This window comes from Amphiura filiformis, chromosome 18, assembly GCF_039555335.1.
Source record: "Amphiura filiformis chromosome 18, Afil_fr2py, whole genome shotgun sequence".
NCBI lineage: Eukaryota > Metazoa > Echinodermata > Ophiuroidea > Amphilepidida > Amphiuridae > Amphiura > Amphiura filiformis.
Genome location: NC_092645.1, coordinates 25247053 through 25267160, shown reverse-complemented (window position 1 = coordinate 25267160; position 20108 = coordinate 25247053). Strand labels below are relative to the sequence as shown.

The window sequence follows — 20108 nt, the reverse complement described above, 5'->3', positions numbered from 1 at the left end:
CGACCTACATCTAGTGTGTATTATTTCGAAAACACAGCATATTTCTTGTTGCTTAAGAAATGAAACAAATTAGTGCTTTTGAGCTGATCTTTGTGCATATCCATTGCAATCGCCCCTTAAGGCACATCTATATCTCGGCAACCCTTAAAGTTCTTTTAAATATAGCTTCCAAGTTAATCATTGTGTTGAGTCACAAAGAAAGGGCTCATGGATTCTCATGCACTATTTAAACACATAAAATATATTTAGATATACTACATCTGATTAAGGTTTATTTATTTATTTATTTATTTGCTTTATTCTATTTAACTTGTTGAACCTTTAAATGCACTGGCACTGTTCTCCTAAGGTTCCCAGGTTGCACAATGCCAACATTAAAATAAATTTAAGAAACATTTATTGAAATATTTTCAACAGATTCAAATCAACGCAAGGATTTATCATCAAAGCCTGATAGTGGGTTTACATCAGGTCAGGGAGATGAAAGTGGCAGCGAAGTTCAACCAGGTATGACTGTTTTAAAGATGATATTTTTTCTAGTTTGTATGTAAAAACACAAAGGAAGTTGTCCAACAATTCTTTGGTTATGAATACGGCTTGACAAATACATAATTAGGTATTTTCAGGTAAATCATGTACATGTAGTTTTTTTGCCCACAAATTGTGTTTTTTATAGAAAATATTACCAAACATATTTCAATACCACTCAAATTAAGTTAGCAGATACAGGCAAACTGTGTAGACTCTCATTCATCTGGGTATGTTGAAATTAAGATTTAATTTAAATCTGGTCAACCAGACATACCTATTTTTGACAGACGAACCGGCGTTGCGACTGAAACCTTCCGTCTTCAGCTGGGTTGTGATGCAAATGACCTTGAGTACCGACACTTCCGGTATTGATGGTATTGATGACGAGGAATCGTCGCTTGCCATCAATCCCGGAAGTGTCCGGTACTCAAGGTCATTTGCATCACAACCCAGCTGAAGACTGAAGGTTTCAGTCGCAACGCCGGTTCGTCTGTCAAAATAGGTATGTCTGGTTGACCAGATTTAAATTAAATCTTAATTTCAACATACCCAGATGAATGAGAGTCTACACAGTTTGATTCGTAAGGAATACGGCAAGGATTGCCTAAAACTAACAAAGGACCTTGAGAAAACGGCGAGGAAAGTAGCGAATTATCGCAACCATTTACGATTCCACCTCCGTTGTTTACAGGCAGATGTGATACCCCGTAGCGCGAAACTTAGCTCTAATATCAAAGGATCGCGTGCGGATAAGATTATTCACAGTGCGGAACGTAAATTGCTAAACGAGAGAGTTAGACAGGTTAATTATACCATCAAAAATCTAAACAACAAGAAATCTGACATTTTCCGCAAATTGGGTGATCGGTTACCAACGGAGATACACAACAGGGTCAGTCAGTTCACGGAGCATGCGCAGTTAGCACAACACGAAACAACAAAATCTAGACAGGTAGAGATATTCGGCAGACTCGCAACAGTTTCACGTGCCGATAAGGATAAGAATTGGAGACAGAAGGATAATTTAATTGATCATAACATCAAGGATAGATGGGTCAGGAATTTATCGGACAGGCAGCTCTCGGAAGTGAACAAAGTTCACTCGAAAAGGGGTTACTCTTCGCTGTCGCATCCAAAAGAATTCAGGTTACAGACATTATCACTGCGACTGAATCGGCGATCATAGGTGCTTCCATCGGTCCAGATAAAGCTGAAGAATTACGTTCATGGTGAGTGCGAGTATTAAAAGTGCCAAACCACCTCAATATAATCTGAGCAAGAATGAGTATAGTGCGCTAGAAAGCTTAAAGAAGGATGAAAACATCACGATCCTCCCTGCTGATAAGGGGCGTTGTACTGTGGTTTTAAATAGCAAAGACTATGATCAGAAAGCTAGAGCACTGTTAGATGATGCCAAAAATGAAAACATCACGATCCTCCCTGCTGACAAGGGGCGTTGTACGGTGGTTTTAAATAGCAAAGACTATGATCAGAAAGCTAGAGCACTGTTAGATGATGCCAAAACTTACACTCCCCTTAGGAAAGATCCAACGAGTGGTATAAAGCGGAAATTGACTACGAAACTAGGCGAACTTGAGAAAAACGGGTCTATTGACTTCAAATTAAAACATCAGTTATACCCGACATCCGAATCCATACCGGGTTTTTACGGCCTTCCGAAGGTTCACAAGGACACCATCCCCTTGCGTCCGATAGTGAGTAGTATCGGCTCTGTTTCTTATAATATCTAGAGTTTTGAGTCCTGTGGTTGGCCTATCGGACCACCATATTCTCAACTCTAAGGATTTTTCGGAAAAAATCCAAGGCTTAGTGTTAGAACCTGATGAGACTATAACATCGTTTGATGTCACCGCCCTCTTTACTAGCATTCCTCCGAAGGACGCAGTCTCAGCAGTTCGCGAAGTTCTGAACCAGGATACCACACTTCATGAACGGACAAACTTATCTCCTGATCAATTATGTGATCTACTTAGTCTCTGCTTAGATAACACCTACTTTTCGTACAGTGGAAAATTTTACCAACAATGTCATGGATGTTCCATGGGTTCGCCTGTCTCACCGATTATCGCTAACTTGTATATGGAAAGATTTGAGCGCATTGCTTTGTCAACTTTTCCCGGTATAGCGCCATCTAGATGGTATCGATACGTGGATGATACTTGGATTTTAATTAAATCCAACGAACTTGATAGGTTTTTCAACCACATCAATGAAATTGATCCCCATATCAAGTTCACGCAGGAAGGATTGTCAAATAACAAACTCGCGTTTCTTGACTGTTTAGTGTCCGTGGAAGAAGATCGCTCCCTTACTGTGTCTGTTTATCGAAAACAGACACACACGGACCAGTACCTTCAAGTCGGTTCCAATCACCAGCTCATTCAGAAACTCGGCGTGGTCAACACCTTGTTCCACAGAGCTGAGTCGATCATCACCAAAGACTCAGATAAGATTGCTGAACAACAACATCTTCAAGAAAGCGCTGGGTAACTGTGGTTACCAGGACTGGGCCATAAACAAGGCCTTGAACAAGGACAGCAATAAACCCACCGCCAGTAGCACGAATCAGACGGGAGAACAACAAGTATTACCATCCCATATCACGGAGACTTATCGGAAAAACTCAAAAGAATCTATCGCGACCACGGAATTACCACCCACTTTAAACCAACGAACACGATCCGCCAGTCCTTAGTGCATCCCAAGGACAAGCAGCCCAAGGGGAGGATTAGTGGAGTGGTCTACGGGGTCCGCTTTTCTGAGCGGCGAGCCTGATACGGCTAGAACATAGGAGAAACCGCCCAACCTCTTCACAATCGCATGTTACAACATCGCAGAGCCAGCTCAGGTGGAAACGACTCATCAGTGTACTTACATTTGAAAGCCACCGGACACCATTTTGACACCAAGGATGTCCGAATCCTAGATCGCGAGCATTGTTGGTTTGAGCGTGGAGTGAAAGAGGCAATCTGGGTGAGGGCTGAGCAACCATCCCTCAACCGCGGTGGCGGTGTCCGGGCCAAACTATCACACGGCTGGGACAGGATCATAAAGGACATTCCTCGTCGATTGTCATCAATACCGGAAGTGTCCGGTACTCAAGGTCATTTGCATCACAACCCAGCTGAAGACTGAAGGTTTCAGTCGCAACGTCGGTTCGTCCGTCAAAAATAGGTATGTCTGGTTGACCAGATTTAAATTAAATCTTAATAGCAGATACAGGCACTTTTCACTTGGAACAATTGTAAATTGCCTAGATCCTCTTCCCTGCCTTCATCCAGCCTTTGATCTTTTCTCTTTTATTGCACCTTTCTCATGTGTTGCCTTCTAATATTTATTTTATCTTACAGACAGACCAGCCAGTACCAGTGCACCCGTGGGGCAACATGATAGCTCTGTAACCAGCTCTCCACCTGAGAGATCAAGTGGTTTGCCATCATCACTAAAGAGTTCAACAGCACCACCTCAAGTCAATGAGAATCAAGTTGAAGGTAAAACATCTAATATTTTAAACTCGACCAATATCTAATAGTTTGCATGTTGTTGGTGTAGTGTCATAGGAGCTGTCATTGTAACTTTATAAGTTTTTTGGTGACACACTAGAATAGAGATTACAGGGTATCTGATATAGCAAGTATTTCCAGGTAGAAGTCAGAATATTACTTTGCTTGAGTACAGTTGACCTATTTTCTGTCACATTAATCTGATTCATTAGTTGGTTAAAAATGAATAATATCCCAGGTAACCAATCAGAATATAAATGTTATAAAAATATGCAGAGTGCATTAAAAGTGAGTACAATTGTATTTCTTGTATTTTCCGACATACATCTGGTGTGTATTGATTAGAAAACAGCACATTATTTTTTCTCAACAAATTTTAAAATAAATTGCTGGTTTTGAGCCTAAACGTTGTACATATCCAATGCACTCGCCCTTGAAACATGTCAAGTACATAATATTTTCATGATTTTGACCCCCATAGAGCTAACAATTTGACTGTTTTGGTAAAGAACTAGAGCATGCTAAACTGGGACGCACACATTTAGTTGGGGTCTTGGACTCTGTACATACCTACCCTGTCAAGATTGCCCCCTCCAAGTTGAAAAAGGGTGAAAAGTCACTTGGAATAGATTATTTTTCAAACTTAAAGTTTTTGTTAATACAAAGTTCTTGCTGATTCCATTATCACAGAATACATGTATGTGTACTAACAATATGAATTCTTTTAAATAAAAATGTGTTTTAATATACCTTTGGAATTTATACAGCACCCAAGGACCCCAAACGGACATTTGAGGAAAATTGCCAGCGTGAAAAGTTATGTATAAGTATAGATCCGAAAGGTGATGGAAACTGCTTCTTCTATAGTGTACTGGATCAGCTAAAGAGGCTCAAAATGCAACAGCGGCTGGATGATTTGAAAAAAGAGTTTGGTTCAAGTGATGAAGATATGACTCATGGTCTACGTCAGCAATTGGTTGAATACATGGAAGGGCACCCAAAAGTAGGTTAAGTGAAATATTTACTTCTAAGTATAATGAAGTCCTTCATTTATATATATTTGGTATTATTCAAAATAACAATCCTAACACTATCCCCAAACCTACAATCAACAAAATTAATAGTTGGCACACCTTAACAATATGTTGGAACTCTTCATTGCCGCTCTGATAATTCAGTGAAATTAGTATAACTATGTTTGATGAGAAGTACAAACCTTCTCATTTCCCCTTCCTTCCCCCATTCCCCCTCAATGAAAGTTGGGGAGACCAATGGAAGAAGTGTTTTCATCAACATTGAACTGGGGGAGAGGGGTGGCGATTTATATTTATGCCAGAGTGTGCCAGCATTAATTTCCTTGATTGTAGGTTATGCCAGACAACAAGGTGCACATTTTATCATATGGTAGCATTCACATCTTTTTGGCCCCCCACATATATATATGGGGCTTTTGTTATCGCCCAGATGGTTTGCTTGTTTGTTTGCTTGTTTGTTTGTATCTTTGTTTGTTTGGCTTTCCGGGCGGAAGCAAATTCATTAATCCACTGTGCAGCTCCAATGCAATGGCCGATCAACTTCATTATTATGTCTTCAGAATATTGCATCCTATACTTTGTACATAACCTGGCTGTCAGATAAATTTGTGTATCGTCTGTCCGATAAATTTGTGTATCGGTCTGTAACCTCTTCATAGAGTGCATAGTTCATATACATTGTACTTTATATGCATGTATGTCTCTTTTGGTGTCATGCCATGACCAAAAATTACATTTTTGACCAAACCACATTTTTGACCAAAACTCACATTTTTGACCCAAAATCACATTTTAAACCAAAATCACATTTTGAGCAGAAATCACAATTTTAAGCAGTCATGTTTTTCACATGTTTTCTACTAAAAATCATGTTTTTTTTACTAAAAATCATGTTTTTAACCAAAAAAGATTCTGAAGACATAATAATGATAAAATTGGATGGATACTTTCGCATGATACCTGAATGTATCGATCTCGCTAGAGTTTTCAAATATCACGCTCGACTTTGTCTCGCATGATATTTGAAAACTCTAGCTCGACCGATAAATTCAGGTATCATGCTCAATCCGTCCAATTTTATATCAAACTTGGTACAGTGATAGGGTATGGATGCTTCATGTCTTGTATAGTTTTGTGTCACATTATTTGCATATTTATGAATATTAATGAGCTAATTTGCATTTTTTGCCTACATTTTCGTTAATCCACTCTGCAGCTCAAACGCAATCACTGATCAACTTCAAACTTGGTACAGACTACAGTGATAGTATATGCTGGCCTCATGTGCTGTATACTTTTGTGTCATGTTATATGCATATTTATGAATATTAATGAGCTAATTTGTATATTTGGCCTACATTGTCATTAATCCACTCTGCAGCTTAAGCGCAATCACTGATCAACTTCAAACTTGGTACAGTGATAGGATTTGGTGACTGGCCTGATGTGCTGAATAGTTTTGTGTCATTTAATTTGCATATATATACATGAATATTAATGAGCTTGTTTGCATATTTTGCCTACATTTCCATTAATCCACTCCCCAGCTTAATCGCAATCACCGATCAACTTCATTATTATGTTTTTAGGGTTATTAGGAGTTAAGAAAGCCTAATAATGATAATATTGGATGGCTTATTTCGCATGATACCATAACATATCGGATTCGTCATACAAATATCTGGCTATGTTATGGTATCATGCTCAGCCATCCAATATTATATCAAACTTGGTCTTGTGATAGTATTCTTTATTGTTGTGGGGGGGGGGGGCACCTTAATTACGAACTGCGTAATTCTAGTTTAAAAGAGGGGTGCCTATGAGAATGCATGACACTTACGGTTACCTGAATAACGGAATACCTATGTTGTGGTTTGCCTCAAGTTCAGTAGTGACGTAAGTGCGTATTTTCACTGTGTGCAGTAAGTGAATCGCGCGCATAAAGTTAATCACACAGAACGTATACGCATGTGTACAAGGGTAGTTTGTCCGCACGCTTGTGGCCGAAACACTTAAAAGCATTGACATCACTACCGAACTTGATGTGAACCACAGTTTAGATGTTTATAGGGTTGGTTATTTTACTGCATGAACGACTTGAAAGTTGAAAATGAAAGTTCAGAAATTTACATTTAAAAGCAACAAGTATGTCCCACAAGCGCATGATGTGGTAGTTTAAACTTTTGTTTTGTTTTTAAACTAGCTCTGAAAGTTTTGAATTTGAGAAATGAGAATTAATTTCTGCAGGATTAAGTCATTTTCCCCATTGAAAACTTTGTAATAGGGACATATTGGTGGTATTAGGTCTATTATAACCGGGATTATATCAACTCCTTATCAAAAATGGCTTGGTTTACTTTACAAGATTTAATCATTTTGCAGGTAGATGATCAACATGATGCTGCTCATTTTTTTGAACTTGAAGGTGAGACACGTCATCATGAAATCTGGACAAACCACTGTGAAAAAATGAAAAATTCTGGAGAATGGATTGATAACATAGAGGTTGCATACATGTATCAGATGCTTCAGAAGCAAATTATTGTAATAACAAGTTATTCTGCTGATGAAGGTAAAACATGCAATGTTTTAGGAGCTGATGAATCGGAGCCAATTCTCCTTGGTCATCGTATGGCAGAGGATGGGAAGGGTAACAGAGAAGGACTGCATTTTGTTAGCTTGAAGCCCATTGAAAGTGACTATGGTCAGTACATATATATTATTATGTGTAGAGTCGTAGATAATAAGTAAAAACAGTACCAGTTTGTTGTATAAAACACACAACTTACGACTTATTATTATGTGTATATCCAAAAGACGTAAGACTCCACTTTTAGCTCTAAAATTGCGTCAAACAACTGCAATGGGTAATTTACATAAGATATATCAGAGATGTGATGATGGAGGTAGAACTTTTTGAATGATTTGCTATAAAATTTCATGGAATATGTCAGCTTATGTCTGCTAAAAATTATGGATAGCATGGAAATATCAGCATTTTTGAAATATCTTGGCGAAAAAAATGATGGGGTTTATTGAAGGGGTGACTATTTGAAGATATATGGTATAGTCATTGCCACTGATGGCCATATCGCATGAACACGGATAACAAATAACATTTTGTGCAGATTTTATTATATATATATCCATGGGTAATCATCCACGGTTGTTTGATGTGTCCATTTATTAATTTTTCAGACAAAACATTATATAATGTTTAATTCTAGACCCAGACAATACCAACAGCTATCACACTAATTCACACATCTATTTTTAACTATTTTAAACATAGATGTTTGTTTATAGACGAATCCAACGAGCCAAGTCATGGTCAGGATTTGGTCGGCCATCTTTGGGTAGCCGCTAGCACCAACCTGGTGTTTTGAGTGCCCCATTGTGCAAATAAAAGCCGCCTAACACCTAGAGAAGATGCAAGGATGAGAAGGGTTAATTGTTAATAGAATAATGTATACAATAGAGATAATTCCGCAGGTAATCCTGTTACATCTATTCATACATAGTCCTTTTGTTCGCAAGTACAACCATTTGTAGCGTTGGATATGGTGTATGAGACCGCCATGGTTGATCAATTTGCACGCTGGAATTGGAAATATTTCCAATGTTTTGTTGGAAAGTATTAAAGACCCCCCCCCCCAAAAAAAAAGAGAAGTGATGATTATCGATCATTTTTATTTACTTTTTTTCTGTATTTTCGGTGGTTTCCTGAAGCCTGATAATCAAGATATTCTGGTACAAGCACTACAAGCAGGTTGCACTCATCACCTGTGTATGTCTGCAATCATAGATTGAATACAATACCGCTTTTTTCAAAGATACTTATCGTACAGCTGCGGTGATCAGAATGATATGGTTCAATGCATAGATACCGTGTGTAGTTAATCCGATTATTATGTCACTTCAACAGCGAATAGACCATGTAGAAGCTGTGTGTTTTGCCGAAGGGAACTGTAGGGCCTATTGTATTGTAAACTTTAATCATTCTTTTGTCTACCTGTGTTTTTGTGGAAGGTGTAAAACGGGTGATGGAATGCAGTTTAAAATTTCCGCCAAGGCCGAATCATTTCACATTTTGGGTGAATTGTAGCCGACGGCTACCCAACTAAAGGCTGCTAGTCAGGTGTAGGAATGCGGGGATTTGGATTTGTTTATATATTAAATTATTTGTCTTTTTCTGCTCTTTTATGGTAATTAATTTTATTCTATAAACTAAATTTGTGTGCAAATTGCGGATGCTATTTACTCTCACTCTCTCTCTGGGTCAGATGGCGCAGGATTGCGCTGCTGTGGTCTTCACAAGAGTACGCCATCTACTTCTATCAAAAGCCAAACGTGTTGCACCATACATTCCGTGTGATGAAACGTTCTTTACATCATTTGTCCAAGATGTTGATGGACGTCCCCTTCCACGATGGCCTTCCACAGCTCCCTGAAGAATCTGCTTCTCAACTCCACCATCCTTTCTTACAATGTGGCCAAAGTAGCGCAATTTCCTCTCAATGATGGACTTTCTGATGTTTAAGTCTGTGCCATTCTTATTCAGGACCCAGATATTTGTCTTCTTGTCTTTCCAAGATACTCCCAACAGCCTCCTATAGCACCACATCTCAAATGCATCTATCTTCTTCCTGTCATTTACATATATTTTAAATTCAAATTAGCCAAATTATAAGGGTTTTTACTTACATTTCCTGATAATTTATTTTTTTAATTCCTTGCCATATGCTATCTATTTTGTGATGCTCTATAATTCCATTGCACAAGTGTCTAACCCTTGTAAAGATGCAAACAAGATTTAAGATAAATAGCGCCATCCTTGTTCAACTTTTCTTTAAAATGACTACAGTTTTACATTATATCAATCAACCGTGTTTCATGATCATGAGCAGATTTTGAGTTACCAACATTTCCTTTGTCCCTTTCTTGTCCTCCATTAGTTTCTCTCCCTTTTGCCTTCTATAGTATTTGGCAAGCTCCCTTCAGTGGCATGCGACAGCTCTTCCTGATTATCGTGTAAAATGAGATGCGTTGCTATGCAGCTTGATCGGCAAATGAGGTGCCAATGTGATGATGACATGACTCAATTAGCCAATCAGAACCCCACTTCTGTGGTTACGCTGTAATAATCAGGGATGTAAATCTTCAGGAAATTTCTTGATTTCAGGAAATTTTGCTTGGATCTTCCTTGTACAAAGTATAGGGAAATACACGTTTTCAGGAAATGTAAGCAGTTTCAGGAAATTATGTCAGTGCTTGTTTTCATCCCTGAAATATGTAGCACCAAATTTGCAGACCACTACATATTACCTTACTTTCTTATCTTTTACCAAACCAGCCAGTACCAGTGCATCAGTGGGTCAACAGGGGAGCTCTAGCAGTCCTCCACTCTGCAGTTTAAATGGTGGACCATTACCACTCAAGAGTTCAGAATTCAATGAGAAACCAGAAGGTAGGACTCCCTATACTACATGTCTTAAATAAAAATGCAACCCAATTTGTACCCCCTTTTTGTCAGGCTTTGTTCCAGGGCTTTGTTAGAAAACATTGAATGAAAAGGCAATTTGATTTGAAAGGAAAAATGTTTGGAAATGTTGAAACATCTTTTAATCTTTCTCTTTCAGTAAACAAACAAATTTAAGTAATGTTATTCTGAATAGGGCTAATCTGTATCATAAATGTTGATGTTTGGGATGGTTCAAGTCATTCAGACATTGAAACAAACAAGTGTTTTATTCATCACACAATAACCACCATCAAAACAAACTTGAACCTCTTCCAGTTGTTCATAATGTGATCCAAACATAGGGTATTTTTATTATGCCACCACCGGAAGTATTATGTTTGTGAGTGCAATTTCTCAGACCTGGTAAGGCGTGTAGTGGTGCGATTTGGTGGAAGGGTGGCAATTGGCAAGTCTTCAAATTCTATTAGGTTTATGTTGCAAATATGCTAATTAAGTAGCTAATTTGTATAATTTATGCATATCAAGTAAAATAACCTAAACAGATTACATGTATCTTGAGAACCATAAGGGTCTAATTAACATAATTTATGCATAATTTATCCATATCAAGCAAAATAACCTTGTGGACAGATTATCTGGTGATCCGTATGGGTTACAGTAATGGGTCTTGATCGAGAGTAACACAGCCAGAGGTTCTTGACCTGATTAGATTTTCATTGCAAAATATGCTAAATTACAAGGTCTTTTTAGGGTCATTCGGGGTCATCTGGGGTCAAATCACCATAGAAAAATAGGAGCTTTCTTCTGGGTCAAGTTCCTTTCATTGATAACACTTTTCCTAAAAATGTCATCTAGTTAGATGGGCAGCTGCAACTGAAATTGCACCGGTGAAAATGATGCGCGTCAAGGTGGAGGCATTGCGGCTGACACCTTGCATCGAGAACCGCAAAATTTTAGTTTTCCAGTTCTGATTAACGTGAAAGAAAATGGGTCAACTGTACTCAAGCAAAAATACTATTCTGCTTCCTAGCAGAATAGTACTTTTAATCTCTATACTTCGATCTTGTGCCGCCAGCTAATTATATTAGCCTCAAAGGAAAAATACAATTTTGCTTTTTTTACAGTCAGTAATTTGTTATCACTGATAAAGAAATAGAAGTATGTGTACATGCAGTTATAATACAAGATCCTAAGACACTTTTGTTGTTGAATATATAGCTAGAGTGGTATTTATTTCAATAACATTGAATATACTGCGCCAAAAAAGTATCCTTACACTTGGAAAAATAATCACAATTTCTAAACTGAACCATATTGGAATAAAAAATTTTTTTTTAATCTAATCCGGCACATGACACCCCATTGAATCCAAGAAGCAAAGTTACAAGCATTGGATTGACGAAGGTCCCATTTTTTAAAAGTGACAAACTGGCCTATTTAAAACTCCACAGACTAGACATGGTTTGAGACTGGTGAATGGCTAATTTATATGTGCCTTTAATTTAAAACAAAAGGAACAAAAGAATACTGAAACAAAAGAACTGACAAATAAAATGAAAGTTACGAAAAGGACAGAGAAGTAAAAGCTGAAAATAAAAACTGCATTAAATAATGCCTCTTTGAAAAAACTGTGTTGTCTCTTTGTAAATATATCTTAGTTAATCATTGTGTTGAGGCAGAAAGAAAGCACTCATTGATTTTCATGCACTATTTAAACGCACAAAAGATATTTAGTTAAATATACTACGCCTGATTAAGGTTTATTTATTTATTTATTTATTTATTTGTTTGTTTGTTTGTTTGTTTGATTGTTTGTTTGTGTGTTTATTTATTTGTTTCATTCAATTTAACCTGGGTGAACCTTTTTAAAAATGCACTGGCACTGTACTCCTAAGGTTCCCAGGTTGCACAATGCCAACATTAAAATACATATAAGAAACATTTATTGAAATATTTTTCAACAGATTCAAATCAACGCAAGGATTTATCACCAAAGCCTGATAGTGGGTTTACATCAGGTCAGGGAGATGAAAGTGGCAGCCAAACTCAACCAGGTATGACTGTTTTAAAGATGATCTTTTTTGTTCTAGTTTTAATGTAAAAAAACAAAAGAGGTTGCCCAACAATTCTTGGGTTATGAATACGGCTTGACAAATACATAATTAGGTATTTTCAGGTAAATCATGTAGTTTTTTTTGCCCCCAAATTGTGTTTTTTATAGAAAATTATTACCAAACATATTTCAATACCACTCAAATTAAGTTAGCAGATACAGGCACTTTTCACTTGGAACAATTGTAAATTGCCTAGATCCTCTTCCCTGCCTTCATCCAGCCTTTGATCTTTTCTCTTTTATTGCACCTTTCTCATGTGGTGCCTTCTAATATTTATTTTATCTTACAGACAGACCAGCCAGTACCAGTGCACCAGTGGGGCAACATGATAGCTCTGTAACCAGCTCTCCACCTGAGAGATCAAGTGGTTTGCCATCATCACTGAAGAGTTCAACATCACCACCTCAAGTCAATGAGAATCAAGTTGAAGGTAAAACATCTAATGTTTTAAACTCTACCAATATCTAATAGTTTGCATGTTGGTGTAGTGTCATAGGAGCTGTCATTGTAACTTTGTAAGTTTTTCTTTGATGCAATTGTAACTTTTAAAATGAACTGGTGACATACTAGAAGAGACTAGAGGATGTCTATTTAATAGCAAGTATTTCCAGCCAGGAAGTCAGAATATTACTTTTTGAGTACAGTTGTCCTATTTTCTGTCACATTAATTCCGTTTTTTAAAGTTGCAAATCTTTTAAAAACTAGATTGTCTCAGCAGCAGGGGACATTAGGCTGTCATGTGCATCTAGGTGTAGAGGCTTATCCTCTTATTCCCACTTGAGCATTCTCAAGTACACTTAAAGTTTTTGGTCTCCTGGTCAATTCAGTTTTAATTTAGGGGTTGTTGTTATGTTGTTATAGCAACAAGCTCAGTTTTTCTGTCCAGTCAGCTGTCACTTTAGTGGTGTGCAGCCATTCAGGTCTCCCGTCTTATTTTTTCATTCCTTTGTTATGTCCATAGTTCTCCTAGTGATGCACTTGTAATTGTTCCTTCGATCTTGATGGACCAAAAAATCCCACCCACCCTCCCAAAAGCTGGAAGGGTGAATCATTTAACTAAATATGGTTAAAGATACTCCAATAAAATGGTATGTCCAATTATGCTGCTTTATGCTTAAAAATAGAGGCTTTGTATGGAATTTCTTCAAATCTTGAAGAATATCATTAGTAGATTGTCTCCACTTTCTACTGCGTTTTATAGAAGGGGAATGAATGCTTTGTATGGAGTTTCTTCAAAACCTGAAGAATCTCGTCAGTAGATTGTCTCCACTTTCTACTGCGTTTTTATAGAGGGTGGGGAGTTTCTTGAAACCTGAAGAATCTCGTCAGTAGATTGTCTCCACTTTCTACTGCGTTTTATGGTATTGATTGGTTTTATTGGGCTATTGAATGCTTTGTATGGAGTTTCTTCAAAACCTGAAGAATCTCGTCAGTAGATTGTCTCCACTTTCTACTGCGTTTTTATAGAGGGTGGTGGAGTTTCTTCAAAACCTGAAGAATCTCGTCAGTAGATTGTCTCCACTTTCTACTGCGTTTTATGGTATTGATTGGTTTTATTGGGCTATCGAATGCTTTGTATGGAGTTTCTTCAAATCCTGAAGAATTCTCGTCAGTAGATTGTCTCCACTTTCTACTGCGTTTTATGGTATTGGTTGGTTTTATTGGGCTATTGATTGCTTTGAATGGAGTTTCTTCAAAACCTGAAGAATCTCGTCAGTAGATTGTCTCCACTTTCTACTGCGTTTTATGGTATTGAATGGTTTTATTGGGCTATTGAAAGCTTTGTATGGAGTTTCTTCAAAACCTGAAGAATCTCGTCAGTAGATTGTCTCCACTTTCTACTGCGTTTTATGGTATTTGTTGGTTTTATTGGGCTATTGATTGCTTTGTATGGAGTTTCTTCAAAACCTGAAGAATCTCATAAGTAGATTGTCTCCACTTTCTACTTCGTTTTTATAGAGGGTGGTGGAGTTTCTTCAAAACCTGAAGAATCTCGTCAGTAGATTGTCTCCACTTTCTACTGCGTTTTTATTGAGGGTGGTGGAGTTTCTTCAAAACCTGAAGAATCTTGTCAGTAGATTGTCTCCACTTTCTACTGCGTTTTATAGTGGGCTATTGGTTGCCTTCATGCTTTTCTCCCTTTCTACTACGTTTTTATACCAGGGTTATAAATGCTTTGTTGCTTATTTGGAGTATCTTTATTTACTTGGTTGTAAATAACGGTGGATTTAATATATTATATATCAGTAAATGGTTTAAGCATTGATGCCAGATCTGGCTGGATACAAAATGTTCGTTTGCTAGTGTTGGCATTGTTTATTCTTTTGGAGATTTCTAATTATTTAATTGCGGTTAAAAATGTTGTTTTCCAATCCAATCCTCTGTTTGATCCAAAGATGTATCTGTTTAAGATATGCTTAAGATTTGCTTAAGATGAAATTGGTTAAATGTGATTCAGAAGTCAACTTTTGTTTGTCCAGCCTGTATGGTTAGCTTGTACACATTTTTCCAATAATTCGTGTGTTTATTGATTTATATGAAGATAATCAATAATTCCAAATGCTTGCTGCAATTAATTATCTCAATGTATATAATTTGTTTAATTGATATGAAATCTGTTATTATCTCAATATAGTCTTAATTTCTATGAGATTGTGAAATTATTATAAATAAGCTTATGTGTATTAAATGGTCCTCATGATCGTGGGGCAATGCGGAGTCTATTCTTTGCGTTGTTGTGCTTTCCTGCTGTCTCGAGACAATCTGATTCATTACTACTTGGTTAAAAGTGAATAACTCCCCAAGTAATCAATCGGAATAAATGTTATAAATAATATGCAGAGTGCATCAAAAGTGACTGCATTTGTAATGCTTGTATTTTCCTACCTGTATCTAGGGTGTATTAATTCGAAAACACAGCATATTACTTGTTGCTCAAGAAATAAACAAATTACTGGTTTTGAGCTGATCTTTGTGCATATCCATTGCAATCGCCGCTTAAGGCACATATCTCGGCAACCCTGCACCTTAAGGGGGTACTACACCCCTGGCCAATTTTGTGCCTATTTTTGCATTTTTCTCACAAATTATAGCACATTGGTGAAAAGTAAGATATATGGTCCACAACTTATAAGTTCCCCCCTAAATACTTTTTAAAATAAATCAAAAAATATTTAACGAAATACAAACCTGTAAAAAGATATGGGTAGCTTTATTTGTTTTACACATGTGGACCAAATTTCAGCGTCACACGTCATTGTGTTCAGTCACAATGGTTCATTATGTAAAAAAGAGACCGTTTTAAACAGTGTTAAAAGTTGCCTCTGATGAGTCCATAGGACTCAACTCTCAAACAATACAGTAGGCCAGGGATATTCATGTGTTTGTAAAAGAAAACTTAATCTTTGGTATTCTTCTCCTTCTTTTTCAAAAGCAAAGCAGGTGTTTAATTCTTTTCTTTTTAATGATAAATGGCTGAGATGGAAGGGATATGTTAAAACCTTATCAATGAAATCACAACACTGCAAGAGCTAACCCGAGCAATCCAACATGTATGGAACAACATGGACCAGCAAAGGGTCCGGAATTTAATAAACAGCATGCGGCGACATTGCAATGCACTTGTCAACAGTGCAGGAGGACACATCCCCTACTAAACATCTAGACTTTAAGGTTTTCAACATCTCACCAACTTTGCACCTGCTTCAGAAGAGGAAATCTATTGTTCAAATCACCAACAAAATCTTGTGAATTAGACCCAGTTCCTACTTCTCTGCTAAAAAAATGTGCCAGTGCTATACTGTTCCGCTGATAACAGACATTGTTAACCACTCTTTGAAAACGGGTGTTGTGCCACAGGAATTTAAGACTGCGCATGTCCGCCCGCTCATTAAAAAGCAGAATTTAGATCATAATATACTTAAAAATACCGGCCTGTTTCAAACCTAAGCTTCCTCAGCAAGACTCTTGAACGTGTAGTTCTCGTGAGATTAAACCCTTTCCTCCAAGAACATGGATTATGTGATGATCACCAGTCAGCATATCGTGCTCACCATAGTACCGAGTCTGCTTTGCTTAAAGTACAAAATGACCTGCTTCAAGCAATGGATAATGGGATAATTACACTGCGAGTGCTGTTAGATTTATCTGCAGCGTTTGATACTGTGGACCAGGAATTACTTATCCATCGAATGAAATATCAAATTGGAATTGATGATGTAGCGTTAGAATGGTTTAAATCATATCTGCATGACAGACATCAGCTTGTGTGCATTAATAATGAAAGGTCCGAAAAAGTCCGTCTTGACTATGGCGTTCCCCAAGGCTCTGTCATCGGACCTAGCGCTTTCTCAATATACACATTACCACTTGGTGACATTATACAAAGCCATGGCCTTGATTACCATTGCTATGCGGACGATACCTGGATATATATTTCTGTAGACCCTGACCAATGTAGCGTTGATGCTGCTATCAATCGCTTGGAAACATGTATTGATGAGGTAAAATTGTGGATGTCCCATAACTACTTGAAACTGAATGATGACAAAACAGAGTTCATGGTTATTGGTTCAAAATATCAAACTGCAAAAGTCCATGTTGCACATATCAGGGTAGGAAATGCTAATGTTATCCCATCATCAGAGGTTCGAAACCTGGTTGTTATTTTTGACTCATCCCTTTCTATGGAATACCATATCACAACAGTGTGTAGAGCAGCATATGCGTCCATTAGAAACATAGGTCGTATTCGTAGACATGTAAACAGGGAGACTGCCGAAATGATGGTACATGCCTTCATTACATCCAAGATAGACATTGGCAACTCTCTATTGCATGGCATCACAAAGACCCAACTGCACAGACTACAGAGAATTCAAAACATTGCTGCCAGACTTATAACATACACAAAACCACGTGAGCACATTACACCTGTTTTACATGACTTGCATTGGCTACCAGTTGAACAAAGAATCACATTTAAAATAGCCTTGTTTGTCTACAAGATCTTGTATATATCACCTCCAGCATATTTAAATGAACTTGTAGAAATGTATTCACCAACTCGTAACCTCTGTTCTACTACAAAAGGACTTCTTCAAGAAACAGTTGCCAGAAACCAGTGGGGTAGCAGATCATTTCATGTTTCAGCTGCAAACATTTGGAACAGTCTGCCATTTTCGGTTCGCTCTGCCAAGAGCTTGTGTTGTTTCAAAACAAATTTGAAAACACATTTGTTCCAAAATGTTTTTAATTGACTCTTTGCATATCATGAACTATACAACACTGATGAACTGTTTTTGTTATTAATTGTTATAATATGTTTGTATCATTGTACATTGGTTGCTTTTTGCAAACACATGGACAGGCCTAACATACTGTATTGTTTGACAATTGACTCCTATGGACTCAGGTCCAACTTTTGAAACACTCTCTTTTTTTACATAATGACCCATTGTGACCAAACGCAATGATGTGTGAGTGACACTACAAATTGGCCCAGATTTGTAAAACAAATAAGGTTACTCATAACGTTTTACAATTTTACATTTTGTTAAATAATTTTCTATTTATTTCAAAAAGCATTAGGGGGACTTATAAGTTGTGCACCCTATATGTATATTATAGGGGCAAGGACTACAACTACTGCACTAATTCAGCAACTCAAAGCAAGAAGTTATTGATTTTATTGATCAAATATTGGTTTTCCCTCATTTTTGACTAACTCCACAACTGTTGTCTGTGCTGAAATAAAATTTCCAGTGCAGTAGTTGTAGTCCTTGCCCCTATAATATACATATCTTACTTGTCCCCAATGCTCTATAATTTTTGAGAAAAATGCAAAACAGGCACAAAATTGGGCAGGGATATAGTACCCCCTTAAAGTTCTTAACATGTAAATATATCTTCCAAGTTAATCATTGTGTTGAGGCAGAAAGAAAGCACTCATGGATTCTCATGCACTATTTAAACACATAAAAGATATTTGGATATACTACACCTGATTAAGGTTTATTTTTATATTTATTTGATTCATTCTATTTAACTTGGTGAACCTTTAAATGCACTGGCACTGTTCTCCTAAGGTTCCCAGGTTGCACAATGCCAACATTAAAATACATATGAATACCTGAGTGGAAGAAGGGCCCAACTCCAATTTTTTACAAAAATGAGTTAGACCTAGCATTTTATTGCCAGCAGACTGATCTTCCTTGTGTGTGAAAGATGAGCCAAAATCCACTCTCTAAATATTCTTTCACGTACACTTAATCATGGTTTTCATGGAAGAAAGGCCCAACTCCATGGAGTTGGGCCCTTCTTCCACAAATATAGGGTTAAAGAGGAATTTTGTTCATCCATGAAATCTGCTTTTCACTACAATAAATTTTCTTGCTAACATATTACATAAGTTCTACTTGTGCAATTAATGATGATTACGTAATTTCTGTAGCTATTTATAACACAGAACTGGCACTTGCAGTATATTAGTGGAAGAAGGGCCCAACTCCAACTTGTATTAAGACCTGTACCGCTGCCATGGAAACATCAAATATAATTTCGAATGTATGTACTATTGTATGTTCATGTATTAAAGGTCCACTGAAGATGAAAACGTTCTGTCTATAAAACTTTTCCAAATATTAAGTTTTTTCTTAATATCTCAAAAACAGTTTTGATGGAGTTGGGCCCTTCTTCCACTTAGGTATTCATATGAGAAACATTTATTGAAATATTTTTCAACAGATTCAAATCAACGCAAGGATTTATCATCAAAGCCTGATAGTGGGTTTACATCAGGTCAGGGAGATGAAAGTGGCAGCCAAACTCAACCAGGTATGACTGTTTTAAAGATGATCTTTTTTGTTGTAGTTTTTTTGTAAAAAACACAAAGGAGGTTGGTGCAACAATTGTTTGGTTATGAATACGGCTTAACAAATACATTGTTGCTATAACAATTTTTTAAGAAGTCTATATTCTATCATTTTTTATATGAAGGCAACATTTCTATTATACCTGGGACTGTAAATGCTTTATTGATGCATGGCTATTATATTGTTATCAGATTATCATTTATGATCTTGGATTACATGCGAGTTGTGCAGTGGGTGCGATGTTTGATTTCTTATTATTTATGTTGCCCTTCAAAATACTGAAAACCTGTCATAATGTTCCAATAATTTCTAATGTTGTGTTTGTTAAACAAATTAATTAAGTGTTATTCTGAATAGGGCTGAGCCATATCATTAATCTTGACATTTAACATGGTTCGAGTCATTTAGACATTGAAACAAACATGTGTCCTATTCATCACACAATAACCACCATCAAAACGAACTTGAGCTTCTTCCCGTTTTTAATAATGAAATCCAAATAGGGTATTTTCAGGTAAATCATGTAGTTTTTTTGCCCCCAAATTGTGTTT

The 20108-nt window shown here is 37.1% G+C and overlaps 1 protein-coding gene across 1 annotated transcript in view; it reads left to right on the top strand.

Moving 5' to 3' along the window:
• Nucleotides 1-20108, top strand: part of LOC140140035 (uncharacterized) — a 49906-nt gene that overhangs the window by 12619 nt on the left and 17179 nt on the right. The window contains exons 7-14 of the mRNA XM_072161844.1: nt 418-507; nt 3903-4043; nt 4823-5062; nt 7476-7793; nt 10443-10556; nt 12536-12625; nt 12975-13115; nt 19430-19519. Of these exons, the coding sequence (XP_072017945.1) occupies nt 418-507; nt 3903-4043; nt 4823-5062; nt 7476-7793; nt 10443-10556; nt 12536-12625; nt 12975-13115; nt 19430-19519 (1224 nt within the window). The remainder of the gene's footprint in view (nt 1-417; nt 508-3902; nt 4044-4822; nt 5063-7475; nt 7794-10442; nt 10557-12535; nt 12626-12974; nt 13116-19429; nt 19520-20108) is intronic.